This window comes from Oncorhynchus clarkii, chromosome 9, assembly GCF_045791955.1.
Source record: "Oncorhynchus clarkii lewisi isolate Uvic-CL-2024 chromosome 9, UVic_Ocla_1.0, whole genome shotgun sequence".
Lineage (NCBI taxonomy): Eukaryota > Metazoa > Chordata > Actinopteri > Salmoniformes > Salmonidae > Oncorhynchus > Oncorhynchus clarkii.
The window spans coordinates 22127502-22144340 of record NC_092155.1 but is presented as its reverse complement, the minus strand read 5'-3'; the positions used below and the strand labels follow the sequence as shown (position 1 = coordinate 22144340).

The window sequence follows — 16839 nt, the reverse complement described above, 5'->3', positions numbered from 1 at the left end:
TAGTGCACTATAAAGGGAATAAGGTGTCGTTTAGGACACAGACATTGTTTTAGCCCGAGTCCAACCTTCTTCTTCTCGCCAAATGGATGATTTTACCGTTGGCGGCTTGGCAGTCAATGTTCACTGAACCCGCAATGCATCAATTTCTCAGTCTGAGCAGCAAAATGAAATGGGAATTCATTCTAGTTCATTAGCCACTCGCTAAATGTTTATCATAGCAACATCAGCGTTTTATTATACCTCTGGATATTGACTGTAATGGTTCTATTATCAGTATATCTGAATTCACAAACACACCCCTGTAACGGTCCAACACATGGTTAAAACTTTCATTTTGATGTCCTGGATAGTTGGTCCTTGCATCCATAGCTGTCTATAAAGTGTTACATTTCTCTATCGCCATCCCTTATCTGGTGACCAAAAACACTTTCAGAATGACTGATTTGTTGTTGTTTGAATCCCAGATTGCCCCTTTTAACCTTTTAAGCTGACCTTTTGCTTCCTTTTCAGATGTAATAATCGGACCCAGTGTGCTGTAGTGGCTGGACTAGATGTATTTCCTGACCCTTGCCCCGGAACCTATAAGTACCTTGAGGTCCAGTACGAATGTGTACCCTACAGTACGTATCTCTTCATTCTCTTGTGTTCTTCTAAGCAGTTCATGGATACTTTCAAAATTGCACTCTATTTCCTATATAGTGCACTACCTACTGTATGTGACTCTGGTCAGTAGTGCACTATAAAGAGAATAGGGTGCCATTTGGGATGAAGCCGATGACATAGTGCATGATACATGTTGTATTGTAATGCTCTTTTTCGTCATGCTTAATTCCATGTAACAGCAATGCCACTTCACTCTGTCACATACAAAAATGTGTGATTGTGTCCTTAACATGTCTTTATGTTGAAGTTAATGTGGTCCCTTTTAAGTAAGCTGCTACAGTATATAGGAATGTACGGTAGCAACTCTGGCACTGGAAAATGTCACTAACTGACTCTGGTACCTCTCAATGTATCCAAACGTGGAAAATGAATGTTACGCAGGACAATATGGTTACCTTCATTCAAAACCAAGTTACTTTGTCTCATATGTCTGTTTGAATGTCAGATCTATTTCTCTTCTATCCAACTCATCATTTAAAATGTTCACGTATGAATAACAGTGTCAATGATATTCTAGCACATGCCATGTTGGGCTTATAATAAATATCTGTTAGTGGATTTCTGATGTTGACGGTATTGATTGCTTTGGGGGTTTGATGTTAAAGTGAGACGTTGGATTCAAGGTAGATTCAGATTTAATGTAGAATTAGTCTTCAATGTATTACCAAAGGGCTATCATCCATAAGGAAATCAGTATTGATATTTTGACGTTGATGTCATTCATCTTCCACAAATTCTTGACAGCGTTTTCAGAAAACTGACAAGACTGACTGATTTCTGTCAGTAGAGGTCATTGTAAATATAAAACCACAAAGCTAGCCCTAGTTGATGATGAAACAAAACCAGATGCTCTGGAATTGGTCAATCAATTTGCTCACACACCTAAACGAAAATATTGCATCATCAACCAATTATTTTCTGAGTGTTCACCTTCTGCTCTAACTATTCACGCTTCTGTCAGAGCTATTACCAACTGTCAAGTTAGAGCATTAGCATCAAAGGCAGTTTAGCTTGATTCAAAATGCAGTTGTGTTCGCTTAGATTCTAGCCAGTCCATTTTTCACGCACACTTCCTTTTAAGAGATGAGAGACCAGGGCCTGAACCTTCAAAACCTAAAAAACAGCATGCCTTTCAGCCACGGTGGCATCATAGCATGGCCTAAGAACCCCAAAGGTATCCATGACTGAATTGGAAATGGAAATTGTTTGAGGTTTGAATAGAATACTCAGCGTGCAGACGGGAGTAAACAGACGAACAGGAAGAGAGGATGAGGTCACAGGAAGTGCACAGACATTATCGTGTGACGTCCCACATTGTTATTCGCTGAACCTCGAAAAGAGAAAGTCGTTTACTGTGGAACCGAATGTGTCTAACCAAATGGGATTTATAAACTACTGTAATTTGGAATGAACTTGAAGTGACGTTTAAAGTCAATTATATTTGCTTCCATCCAGCTTGTTGCCTTTGAAGAATGGATTGCTGCTTGCTTGGCATCAAATGAAACAAATGTCACATATCAGATCTTATCATTTCATTTTGAGGTGCTTTAATCTATATTTGCTATATTAACAAATAGTTCTCATCTTATTGAGAATATGCACCATATTTGACATATTTAGCTTGGTTCATTGAGCCAAATAACCGTACCTGGTTGTTTCCACCGCTGTCTTATTGACAACTCATATTAAGCGCATAGTATTTTTCCTTTATCCCTCTCTCTCTTTCTACCCCCCTTCCCCCCATCACTCTCTTTCACCCTCTCTCTCTGCCTATATCTATATCCCTCAATCTCTCTCTCTTCCTGTGCAGGACGTTTTCATCAGTATTCCGGTGCTGAAAGCAGGCACTGTCAGTATAAGTTACAGCTCCTCTCTCCATCTTCCATCAGCAGAGGAGAATGGCTCCATCAGACCCACACCTGTAATAATAGGGAATGATACGCTGCAGAGAGCTTCACGCTGATGCGATATGATATTGATTTTATTAATTGGTGATTCGATTCGAGCCATGAATCGTAATATTCTGGGAGCCAGCCACACCAGTGTTTTCCTATGATGTGGGGCAATGCAGACCAAGCTCTTACTCAGCCTGTCATTTTGGAATAATCACTAGCTTCCTTTTTCTATTTGGTCCAATACAATACAACAAGAACGCAGCAGCGTTGAGGCAACCATGCTGCCCCTGAGCCTATGTGTGTCATGGATCCATCCTTGTGGGTAAATTAGTACACTCTGATATTTCCAAATATATATATATATAAGCCATCTTTGCGTTCGTGTCAGCATGGACTGGTGTTTGTCCAATGTACTCCTAGTGTTTAGACGTGCTCTGCCATACACTCTTAGGATTACCACGGCTACCCTTTGGAATGAGTGATGCACCCGTCGTCCCGTTGTGAGGATGACATAAGCGAGACAGGGATCAGATGGCCGATATGTCAACGTCTCTCTCCGGGTCCGCCTTCAAACCTTGACTCTCTTCCTTCATCCCTGAAATAATCACTGATGTAACGTGGATGGATTGTTCAGTGAAAGCTTGTCACTGCATTGCTTCCACCAATCACATCATGTCAAATCGGTGGTTACCTCGAAGGAAGGGAGGAATGAAGGATGCATTTTAAGAGGATTCCTCCAAATTGATTCAGAAAGATGCCTGTCTCGTCCGTCCCCGTCCCCTCAACCTGTCTCTGTAACGCACTCCTTTCAACGGCCAGGTTCCGACCTCAGAGGTTGTATTTCTTTAGAGGTCAACACTGTTTCACAGTACCCTCTGCCCCCACTCTTTCCCAGTTTTAATGAATCACCCATTACTCATAACAGAGAGCTCCCGAGACCCCTGCAGGGTCATGAAAGAAAACACATCCCCGGGTGAAATGGCCTATGTCCCTTGTGGAATGTTTCACCAACCACCACCAGTGTTTCGTCCTGGCATGGCCTCTCCCAACCTCTACCTCCCTTTCCTCTCTCTTTCCCTATTATGACTAATTACATCTCTAATTGTGTGCTGTTACAATGGCGAATGTACTGACCTTGATTTTGGAAAATAAATCCCGACACGAGAACAGTGTAATTATAGCACTCACTTTAAGGAAGTATTTTGTTTCTGCTCCAAAATGCAAAATGGATACATCTGTGAGAGCGAGCCGGAGAGAGAGAGGGAGAACATCCATAGCTAAACAATCTCCAGAGCTTCCCTGTTCTTCCACAGTAATAAAGACAATGTACAACCCCCACAATGCCAGCCCTCAAAACAGCCTGTGTGTGCTAGCTAAGCCAAGATGTGTAATTCAAGGCTTGATTCATCTCAAATAAGGATATCCGCAGCTATATGTCTAAGGCCTGGCACACCCGGTCAGGCTGAAATGACATTTTTGCTTCTACTTAGCAATTTTTTTGTTTCATGGTATTTTGTCCAACAATATTAGTATTAAAAAAACAAAAAAGCAAGACTCCACACATACATTTCCCATTTGCATATTTTAATACAATATCTCTGAAAAAAAGTTATATTTGCATCTACATTCATCTGGCAAAAGTTGATTGTGATGTGATTAAGAGAAAATAATGACCTTTTTAAGGTGTGGTGCCTGGCCTTAATTTGCTTATAATTCATTCCGCATGGACAAGCAATCAGTCGTTAATAAGCAGCAACAGGTTCGGCGGCCTAATCGAATCAAGCGCCGGATTATTTTGGCACAACGCTCAGCACCTGCCGCAGTCATCGCCCATTGGTCGGCATTGACCAAAGCTGGAAGGCAGATGAAAACTGTGAAATCAGTGCGGCCTCGGCGCGTGGGTGTCTTTTTACAATTCCGCCCCTGCTCAATGTTGTCATTACGGGCACCGCTATGCCACAGTTGCGCCTTTAGTAAACAGCACCTGTGTGACTGTTTGGCTGACAAGACGCTTTGTCATACTCCATTGTGCTTGCTGAGGTTGATTCAAATTGGATTTGTTATTGTTATGAAAATGTATAATATATGAATGAAAAATTAGCGAGGATATAAGTTTGTATCTAGATGCTTAAGAGGAAAATACTTTGTCTGTGCCGGTGTGGCCGTTTGTCATTCACACAGTCACTAATAGCATCAACATCTAGCCTATGATGCTGCTAGAATTGGATTGCTGTATTTATCTGTATCACATCAAAGATGAACATGCCGATTGTATACATATAACTGGCTCAGTCAGTCAGCCATTAGCCATTAGTTGTGTTTTTTGTGCATTCACACACCAGGTACAAATTCGCCACTCACTCTTTCTCTCGTCCTACTTGATTGACCTAATGTGCTCGTCTATCCTACTCACTGACGGAGAGTCTCCCCTCACCTGAATGACTGGGTCAATGTCTCCTCATGTGTGAAGGGAGATTGCAGTGCTGTCACATCGTTTAGTGACAGCTGATCACCCTGTAACTGGGAAAGGCTTATGATGATGGCTTCTGATCTCACACAGTGTGTGTGCAAATGTGAGAGGGAAGACAAATCCATGACCTGTATCTCGAATATCACAGTCGTTTTGGTTTTAACACTGATCTGGAAACTGATTGTATGTCCATGGTTTTAACTGGTAGGCCCCCACCCCACATCCACAGTCATTGGTTTTAACACTGATCTGGATACTGATTATATGTCCATAGTTTTAACTGGTAGGCCCCCACATCCACAGCCATTGGTTTTAACACTGATCTGGAAACTGATTGTATGTCCATGGTTTTAACTGGTAGGCCCCACATCCACAGCCATTGGTTTTAACACTGATCTGGATACTGATTATATGTCCATGGTTTTAACTGATAGGCCCCCACATCCACAGTCATATTGTGTTTTGTCACGGATTGATTAAAGGCAACATTCACTCTATTTCAACATCAAATTCATTATCTCCAGCGCTATGTAAAGACGCAGGGTTTCTAGGTTTTGTCGGCAAAAAAATAGATATGTTTTCCCGATCTAGAGACACTGATGACATCATCTAGAGACACTGATGACATCTGGTGTGGGCCAGGTGATTTTAACCAACTGTGAGCAGGCAAAGGCTACTTACTACACTGAACAAAAATATAAACGCAACATGCAAAAATGTCAATGATTTTACTGAGCTACAGTTCAGAGAAGGAAATCAGATAATTGAAATACATTCATTAGGCCCTAATCTATGGATTTCACATGACTGGGAATAGAGATATGCATCTGTTGGTCACAGATACCTTAAAAAAAAAGATAGGGGTGTGGATCAGAAAACCAGTCAGTGTCTAGTGTGACCACCATTTGCCATCTCCTTCGTGTAGAGTTGATTAGGATGTTGATTGTGGCCTACGCAAGCAATGCTGTCCCACTCCTCTTTAATGGCTGTGTGAAGTTGCTGGATATTGGCGGGAACTGGAACACTTTCAGCTTCCAGGAATTGTGTACAGATCCTTGCGCCATGGGGCCGTGCGTTATCATGCTGAAACATGATGTGATTAGCGGCGGATGAATGGCACGACAATGGGCCTCAGGATCTCATCAAGGTATCTCTGTGCATTCAAATTGCCATTGATAAAATGCAATTGTGTTTGTTGTCCGTAGCTTATATCTGCCCATACCATAACCCCACTGCCAGAATGTGGCACTCTGTTCACAACGTTGACATCAGCAAACCAAACGCCCACATGACGCCAGAAACGCTGTCGGACATCTGCCCAGTACAGTTGAAGCCACAATTAATCTGTGAAGCGCACACCTCTCCAGTCGGTTACTTCATTGGGAAAATGACCCACAGTTTCATCAGCTGTCCGGATGGCTGGTCTCAGATGATCCCGCAGGCGAAGAAGCCAGATATGGAGGTCCTGGGCTGGCGTGGCTACGTGTGGTCTGCGGTTGTGAGGCTGGTTGTATCTACTGCAGAATTTTGTAAAACGACTTTGGAGGTGGCTTATGGTAGAGAACATTCAATTCTCTGGAAACATTTCTGCAGTCAGCATGCCAATTGCATGCACCCACAAAACTTGAGACATGTGTGGCATTGTTATGTGCAAAAACGGTGCATTTTAGAGCAGCCTTTTATTGCCCCAGCACAAGGTGCACCTGTTTAATGATCATACTTTTTAATCACCTTCTTCATGCCACGCCAGTCAGGTGGATGGATTATCTTGGCAAAGGATAAATGCTCACTAACAGGGATGTAAACAAATTTGAGAAAAATATGTTTGTGCGTAGGGGGCATTTCTGGGATCTTTAATTTCAGCTCATGGAACATGGGACCAACGCTTTACATGTTGGGTTTTATATTTTTGTTCAGTGTAAGAGGAATACATAATAATACATTGGTCAATGGACCTACTTCTTACTTCCAGAAGGATACAGAGTGAAGCTAGATTATCATAGGAGATACATGGAGAGGCAACACACTTCTGGAAATAGACATTAATGCTTGTATTTTCCTGCATTTTTCCAGTAGAGTGGGTCAGTAATTGCCCAGGAAGGGTGCGATTACCAATGTGGATGAATGTCGGCGTGAATGCTTTCCCCCCCGTAATAGCCATGTGGGCCTGGTGTAATCTATCAGGTCCTCGTTCTGGGTGTTCTCTTTTTGTCCTTCATGCGCACACACAAACACAAACACAAAAAGCAGATTCAGGCATTAACACACACACAAACACTTTTTGAAACGGGTTCTAAGTTCAGAGAAAAGAGAAACCAAAGCACAAGGGCTGCTCGGTGCCATGGCTATCACTCTAATTGGAGATTGGCCTCTTTAGAGTCTCTCTTTGTGATATTGCCCTGCTAATCAAAGTTCCGACATTGTGACTCATGTAATGAAGCACCCTCTTTCTTCTGTGGTCTTTCACCAAACCCTCTTTACCACCAGACTAAAAGCTTTCTCCTTATGTCATCTCTGCATGCTTTCTCTTGCTGCCCTTTCTGAAATATCAAGGTCTCTGGAATCGAGGCATCTTTAGGAAGTGCAATTAAGTTACTTCTGCTCCAATTCCGGTTCATGTTCCTGAAAATGTATTTCATGTTTTTTTTCTTCTCTTGCTTGTGTTTTCCCCTGTATCGGTCTGTCGGCTGCCTCTCCCCGGTGCATGACTGATTGACCGTGCGCCAAGTCCTTGCACCTTTCTCACACGCAAACGCACGCACGCACACACACACACACACACACACACACACACACACACACACACACACACACACACACACACTGAACATATACATACACACACACACACACACTGGCGGGTTCCTGCATCGTCAAGGTTATGAAAGAGCACAGCTACCACTCCCAGGGTGGGAGAGCGACCGAGGGGGAAAGGAGAGAAAGAGGATAGGAGTGTCGGCGGGAGGGAGCGAGAAAAATGGAGGACAGAGGAGGAGAGAAGCGGGGGAGAATACGAGAGGGACAGGGGGCATGGAGAAAGAGGGAAGGAAAAGGAATAGACTGAGCAAGAGGTTAAGAGAGAGGGATGAAGGATGGATTGATGGATGGATGGAGGGAGAGAGAAAAAAATAGGGCAAAATTGTACCCGTGACCTCCCACAGGCTATTGAAAGCATCTAATTTCTGTCATTAATTAAGAAATGGAATAGTCACCGTGCCCTCCCTCCTAGGTTCAGAGCACAGGAAGAGGAGGAGGGGAGGAGAGGAAAGGGGGCGAAATATAACCAAAATGGCCTCCGCTCAACCATGAATCTCTATTAGCTTCTAATGACACCATTCAGCCACCTCACCGCCATTGGGAAGCGTTAATTATTGAAATGCACACCCATACAGCTGTCATTTACGTGGGCAGGGCTAGCGAGGCTGAGTGTCAGTCAGACCTTTTAGTATTTGCAGATAGCTGTGTGCCTTGAATAAGGAATTGGCGTTCTTTAGACATTTAAGTAAGGTGATGTGATCTTGTGTTCACTAATTGGTCTTTGGACCAATCAGATCAGCTCGGAAAAAGACCTGATGTGAAAAGATCTGTGATTGGTAAAAATATCAGAATTGGGCTGCCTGTATGAACGCAGCCATATGTACATGTGTAAGGGTCGACGCTGGTAGAGACAAGAAGCAGGTACAGAGAGAACATTTAATGGCGACGGACATGGGACAGTACAGCGTCTGGACGTGAACACATAACATTAATGCAGACACAGGGAACAAACAGGACAGCCCTCGACCGCCAGAGAGGGAGAGCGAAGGCAGGCGTGACAACATGTATGTAAAATATGTAGATATGCTGTGACACAGCGCTTGATATGTGACACAAGTACTTGAATTAAGACTGTTTTGAAGCTGGGAGGTTTGAGAGGTAGATTATATTCATACGTGTCACATATGATGTTTGAAACACCATATCTTCACAAACTGAAGAGTTCAGGAGAAGTTTATTTAGGTTGTCCATATTGCTGAAATTCAGCTAAATGCCTAGATGTGAACATGCATAAAAAGCAACGTATTCTGTTTGAAAATATCAACGTCAGTTTCCTCATATGGATGGATAGGATGACCATGCAGCTTATTTTATTTGATAGGGTAGCTTAGCCGGTTAGATCCATTGCGTGGTGAAATGCTATTGGCTGCCAACACTTGGAAGTGCGGTTAGAGGCGTGTCCAAACCTGTTGAATAGTACACATCAAAGTCGGTGAGTGGTGATGACCAAACAAAAGATAAATTAACCCTAATTGCCGTCATCATCAACACAGCCATCGACAAAATGTTTATTCTGTATATTTACAGGAATAGCAAGTAGGTATCTATTTCTTGGATAATTTTATACGACCTATGCATCAGCAGATGGCAGGAAAGATATTGCTTGCTTATTGTTTCTGCCCTTGGCCAAATATGAAAATAGACATTGACTATATCTACTCTAGTACAGCAGAGACTCTGTTTGGCCTGGAAGCCATTTTACATTCACTTCACTGTGCCGGAAGGTCATACGGCCCGTGGACCTTCTTCCTCTAGTATACCACCAGGTTGTGTAGACCGTATCCACGACCGTCTCTTGGCTAAACGTTGTTCAAGTGGCATTTCTCTCTGATACTCTCTTTGAACTGTCCAAATGCATTTCAACCCGTGAAATGTGAGTAGTTTGATTTGGAGAGGATATATTCATAACCATTCTGCTTTGAGAAGATTGCTTGGCTGAGCCAGTGTACACTTAGTACACTCAGACAGGCAGACTTCTAATGACTCTGTGACAACCATGACCAAAATCGTATTAAGGTCACAATGGGAAAAGGCGCATTTCATATGAATCAATTATCTTGTTTCTCCATCCTTTTTCCTTTAATCTGAGTGCCACTGAACTAACCTATCGTGGGTACGTCGCTAGCAGCCCGGCCACGCCTTTTCTAGATAAATAATTGCAAACAGCCAGAGTGATTTTACCTTGGGGACGTACACGAAGATGACAGGGAACATGCGGAACGTGTAACCACGGAAGTGGCGGCGTCTTGTGACAAGGACACCGGGCGCGTCCCACGGCTACTTGCTCGTCCATCTCTTCGCAATCCCGCCATCTCTTAAAAGAGCTAATGGTTTTTGCTACAGATCATTACCCTCCCTCACAACCGCTAGCGATCACTCAATCAAATACAGTAACACCCTTCAGTACTGTTGTGTGGGAGCCAATGATCTGGTAATAGATTAGACGAGTTCAGTGTGAGAGGTTTTGTGTTTACCTAGATTCAGTTTGTGACCTGTGGCGTGAGATAACGCATGTGTTTGAGGCTACATTGCAGTCGGACTGCACAGAATCACCGATCTAGAAATGCCCTCGCATCACAAACAACAAATCATTTTCGATGGAGATTCTCCATTGAGCATGGTTTTTAGTCGACGACTAGATAGAATCTGTGTCCGGAAACAGACGCTCAACAATCAAGATTAGTCTGCGCCTCGCCTTGATCAAACTAATGCCCTCAAACGCGCGGTGTTGTTGGTGTGCTGTTTGCATCCATTGACCGCTTCAGGCTGTTGTTATCATTGATATACTGTATCTGAAATATGGCTGAATTGATCAATCCTATCACTTCCTGAAGATCAATCCCAAACAACAAAAAAGCATCAGAATATCAATGCTGAGCGGCCATATCAGCCGTGCGTGGTCAGACACACAGTATGTCTTTTGAAAATGGAATTAAATATTCTCTCAATCTCCCCCCTCCCTTCGCTCATCTCTTCGTCATCATCTTCTTCGTCTCCTCCTTAGTTCTTCCTCTATGCCTCACTTTTCTTTTTCTGTGGTTCTCTTTCCTTCTCGCTCTCTCCCATTTCCTCTCCCTCTCTCTGTGCCTCCCTCTCTCTTCCCCTCCGTTTTGAGGAGTTACTGCGTAAGCCCTGGGGTTAATCCGGTTTTATTAGATCCAGGATTAGAGGAGGGGAGCAGTCGCATGGGGGCAGATGCATGTCCTGCCGTTAACCCCACCAGGGAACCAGACTCTTGTAGACTAGAACCTTATGGAGTATGGTGAAGTTGCCTCTAGACGCTGGTATTGGGTCAGTTTGGCAGTTTCCCCACTAATAGTTAATGTTTGGATTGGGGGGAAAGCTGATCCTGGACCTAGGGGAAACTTTGAAACTGGAGTAGGACCTTATAGGCAGAGACAACAAGGATTTACAGCCAAGACATGTCCAGACAATCATGTCATTTTTAAGTACAGCAATTGCTGCAATCACTTTGCTATATACAGTATTGATATTACATTTAGACTTGTTTGCCATTCTTAGATCAGTCATCAAGCCCTTTCAGACCAGCATCCACAGGCATCGACAACAGGACATGTCCACACAATCATGGATTCCAATTGCTTGCAAACAGTTTGCGATAGAGTATTACCGAAAAATAAGGGTCTGCGGCAAGGCGAGTAGCAGTAGGTGGCTGATGTGTGACAATGCCAATACTGAATCAAGTTCAAAATTCAAACCATACAATAATATTACAATTGGTCTCGCTCGACAGTCTTTGACACGCATGGCTGGTTAACAAGGCTACATGACACTTGGCTTTAAAGTCCTGCCACTCTTCACCAGAATACCTTAAATAAGCGATGAGGTTGAGTGGCAACATAAATCTGTACATAATACAAGTTAATGGCACAGAAACGTCAGTCGGTCTGACTGCCTTCCCTAACATAGATGGGTACAGGTTTGCACATGCGCTTCTTCCATGTCGTTATGATTGATTGACCAATTACTCTTGTGATGGTTGTCGACATCTTTGCACGTACCAGGGGAATTTGCCATGTGAACAAAATGATTGAATTTTGTGTCTCTTTCCTGATATCACTAGAATGGAGATGGCCATATGCTAATTGTTATAGCCTTTATCAACCCACAGGTGATAAATCACCAATTATCAATTTCAAAATAGAAGATGTGCTGCTGTGGAGTTTCTGTCTTCCGATCTGCACGTGGCGCTCTTGTTTCCCCCTCGTGTGACTCCTGAAGGAGTCTGTACAGTGCGCAACCATATGTTCCACTGTTTTTAATGAACACATCTGGAGTTGACTTCTGATCAAGTTAATTACCGTTCTCTCTCGCTTTCCCCCTATCTTGGAGTTGTCGTCACTTCAAAGCCGCATTCACACGATTCACATGTCTAAAGATATGATTTAATCTCTCTCTTCCCCCACAGGCTGTGTGTGACAAGCGACACGTTTCCTTCCCAACGCTTTGCGATGGAATGTTTTGTTTCAACTACTCCACCACGAAGCAGCCTCATCATCCACAGTGCTAATGTTCCAATGTGTTTTGACCTGCTGAAGTAAACTTGACTCTTTTGACTTTTCGCATCATTAATCTATTCTGTATCTCTCTCTTCTTTTCTCTCCTTCTCATGCCTAAAATAGAAGTGGAACAAAAAGGTAACTAATTGCCCACTCCTTTATTTTCGAGACTTCATTGGGGTTCATGCTTTGCTTGGTGATGGGGGTTGCCATAGCAGTTATTCTCTTACGTCATCTGCTCTTTATTGACCTTCCAATGTCTGCTAATTCAATGTGTGCCCTAGTAGTAGGACATGTCGGTAAGACGCCATAAGACATTAGTAGGAGGTCATTACATGCCTTTTGAAAATTCTTACTAAGCATTAAAACCGTATCACAATGCGTTTTAAGTGCAGCCTTTCAGCATGTTTTGCATGGAAACCAAACTCATTGTCATGATCATCGGATTCATGGGAGAGGGACATACAATAACGACTGTGTTCCACATCGAGTGACATCATGGGTCATGTAAATAGCAGTCCCGTTTTTGACAATGTACAAAGGGCTAGTGTCAATCTAGACCCAAACACTGCCAACAAAAAACTCTTAAGACGTTCACGCGAGGCAAAGGTTATTTCAACAGTACAGACACACATTTTTTTAGTGCTTTAGATTTTGGGGAAATAGCAAATGTCGTGTCAAGTGTTTCAACAGTCGCACTGCTTTTAGATGGTCGAAGTGATGTAAATGTTTGTCACCATTCACCTGAAAATAAAAACTACGTTGAACATCGGCGGTTCGTATATAGTCAGAGGCATAGCTATCTTTCATCTGACTGCAGTAATACACGCCGTATCTTTCTTCCACTATATGCATCTATCCAGAACATTCTCTTTCCCAGGTAATTGAAAGTTATTCTGTTCATGTTTGCCAGCAGCATCATTTTAAAGGCGAGAGGCGTGGACGCCAATCAATAGCCTCGCTCAATAAACTGTCAGCATTCCAGATTATATATAGGCCTAACATGATGATGTTATAACCTTCAGGGACTCCCAGTCAATATGGCAGAATGCACAAAGACACCCACATGTTCAGATATTATTGGAATACTACCGTGCATGATAAGATAGCCTACTACTGCACCTGGGCCCCAGTGTTGTGCTAGCAGTTGTTTTGGTCCTGGCCCCTGAGACAGTCATGTTTTAAAGCTAAGGGTGCACTCATATAACCTTAACCCATAGATCAAATATCAACTCTCCAAAGCGCAGGCTGCGTCCCAGATGAACCCTCTACCCTATATAGTGCTTTACATTTTGACCTATAGTCCTTGGTTAAAAGTAGTGCACTAAATAGGGAACAAAGTGCCATTTAGGATGCAGACCCAATTTCCTTTCAGTAAAGGACTACCTACCGGGCATGCTAGGTTCTGAAAGCCTTATTAATCCGTAGAGAACCTCTTAGCATTTTGTTTAGCATGTGTTAGTTTAGATGTGTGCAATAGGAGGCATCACGGTATGTTATTCACATGCAGGTAGACATGTTTAATCTTAAGAGATGACAGGGGAGTCAGACTTGTTGTTTTTCTTCTCTGAACACACTGCTTTTTACCTCTGCCTGAGTTCCCAGGAGCACCTGTCATCGGGGGTGTCAGGCCGCTCACCTGTCATAAATTAAGAAGCTTTCGCCCACTTTCCATTTGTTGCTATTGCTGCACCCTGAATCCTAACGAACTTGGGTGGAAATGTTAGGTCGTCTTAATTCTTTGTTGCTTTCGGCTAGCGCTTGACAATAGCACTGCTCTTAGCATCTCATGCTATGGTCAAATAAATAAAAAAATGTAAGTGTAGACCGACAGTATTTCAAACCTTCCTTCCTTCAATCCTAATTTATTATTGAGTTATCTGTAAGTTTAACAGATTCTGTGCTAATGTTACTTTTTTAAACGGTACATGAGTGAAATTACATTATGGTACATTACAAAAAGATAACTTTTCAAGACGCTGTCGATGATCCCGTTTTAGATACTTATGTATGTATGTTGTTGTCTCTCGGTCCAAATAAATGACGTGCTCCATATGTTAAATTCATATGAGTAGGACTTCAATTCAAATGTAATCTTTTTATCGCGACTGCTAACTTGAAATTGACTCAGTCGGCGGTCAAAGCGTAATCCATCTTGAAACAGAATCACCTTCGGCAAGGGATGCACGCTATCGACTCATATGCTGCATTACTTCATACGATTTCAGTACAAACCAGTTAGGGTATAATTAGTTTAGAATGCAGGGGCATTGTAAATCATGATGCCACAGACTGAAGATATCTCAATAATGGAAAAATATTCTCATGTAGTAATATAGATAGTCATTATTGTGTTCCTGGGCCCCAAATGCCAATAATTATGCTTGAGCTATTTATCATAATCTTTTAATGTGTTTGCATTAGACATTCCCTATTAGATGTTATTTATTAACCAATGATCCAGTAGCACTGAGGAGTTGGCATGGGTGAAAGAAGTGTATGGAATGTATTGATGTTTGTATTACACTGATCATGTCACTGATTACATGCCTATTGTAAATATGTGGATAGCTAGCCGAGTGTGGGTACACGTACGTGCATGCTCTGAAATCATAATACTCTCATACCTCGTTCATTGTATATTTAAGCAACATTGACAACTATTTTTCCTTTTACACTAGCCTTCTTTTGTCCTTTCTCCTTCTAGTTGTCGTAGTCCAACAATGAAGTCTAATTCATGCCAAAGTAACTCTCTGCGTTTTGTCTGTCCTCCATTTTGGCTCCTCAGTATTCCTGTGCCCTGGCTTGCTGCGAGGGGTGTACCAGAGCGAACACCTCTTTGAGTCGGACCACCAATCTGGTGCCTGGTGTAAAGACCCCCTCCAGGCCTCCGACAAGATCTACTACATGCCCTGGACGCCATACCGCACGGACACGCTGACCGAGTACTCCTCCAAAGAGGACTTCATCGCCGGGCGACCCACGACCACGTACAAGCTGCCGCACCGCGTCGACGGCACGGGCTTCGTAGTGTACGATGGTGCTCTGTTCTTCAACAAGGAGCGCACGCGCAACATCGTCAAGTTCGACCTGCGCACACGCATCAAGAGTGGCGAGGCCATCATTGGCAGCGCCAACTACCACGACACCTCGCCATACCGCTGGGGCGGCAAGTCGGACATCGACCTCGCCGTGGACGAGAACGGCCTGTGGGTCATCTATGCCACGGAGCAGAATAACGGGCGCATCGTCATCAGCCAACTGAACCCATATACTCTCCGCGTAGAAGGAACCTGGGATACCGCCTACGACAAGCGCTCGGCATCCAACGCCTTCATGATCTGCGGTATTTTATACGTGGTGAAGTCGGTCTACGAAGACGACGACAACGAGGCGACAGGGAACAAGATCGACTATATCTACAACACAGAGCTGAGTAAAGATGGCTTCCTGGACATCCCCTTCCCCAACTCATACCAGTATATCGCCGCCGTGGATTACAACCCACGGGACAACCTGCTGTACGTGTGGAACAATTACCACGTGGTCAAGTACTCACTGGACTTTGGCGCCTTGGACAGTAAACCGGGTAGGACAGATTTTATTCTCTTTTCCATCTGTTCTGTTTCATGTTTGTCACTAGCTTGTTGGTAATTCAGTTATTTCAACTAATGGTCTACTAATCATAGCTCTATAACCTTAACCCAACCCTAAACGTAACCCTAACCTTGACCGTGATTCTAGCGTAACCTTAGCAAACACTTACTTCTCAACAGATAGTTTGTTGATAGTCCATCTGTAAATGCTCTACAGATGGTCATACTGTCTGGACTATCCCCCCCCAAAAAGTGTAACCTGTTATGGGTATAAATGGTAGACGTTACGAGCGTTGGCAGTCGTTTTGATAGCAGGAGAAGTCAAGAGGAGGTTGTTGACAAGGAGAAAGTGTGTGGATAGATGTATGGTTTGTTGTCATGAACATGTTCTCAAAGAGCACACTAATCCTTTGTTTTTAGTCCGTGAAACACTGTTCAAGATCTATTCATTTGATCACATTTCAGTGTTGCAATATGTCTTAACATTTGGCATAATTTTCACATTATTGCCTATGAGCCCACCAATTTAGTGTCAAGCAATCTAGGAACAAGTTTCAAGTTTTTTTTTATTAGTCCTATGTACAGGATACACACCGTTCAACGAAATGCCAACCTGCAAGTAACTTGAAAGTTTTTCCTAGATTGTTTGACACTATAATTGGCGGGCTCTTTTAATTGGAGAGTAAAGAGCAGAGTAAATAAGGAGGAAGTATATGTATCGTTTTACGTTGTATTTTAGCACCATCGAGAGTGTGTGGGTTGGTGATAATTAGCTATGGAGTATGATGCCTCAATGTGTCATCTTACTTTTTAATTAAACCCCTCAAATGAGAGAGAAACCAAGTAGACAGCCTCACACCAGCTGTGGGGAAAATGTA

The 16839-nt window shown here is 43.1% G+C and overlaps 1 protein-coding gene across 2 annotated transcripts in view; it reads left to right on the top strand.

The window, feature by feature from the left end:
• The window catches only part of LOC139416094 (adhesion G protein-coupled receptor L3-like), a 356247-nt gene that overhangs the window by 179208 nt on the left and 160200 nt on the right, over positions 1-16839 (top strand). For both annotated transcript variants that reach the window (XM_071164365.1, XM_071164366.1), the window contains 2 exons: positions 511-620; positions 15154-15954. In XM_071164365.1, coding sequence (XP_071020466.1) covers positions 511-620; positions 15154-15954 — 911 coding nt within the window. The remainder of the gene's footprint in view (positions 1-510; positions 621-15153; positions 15955-16839) is intronic.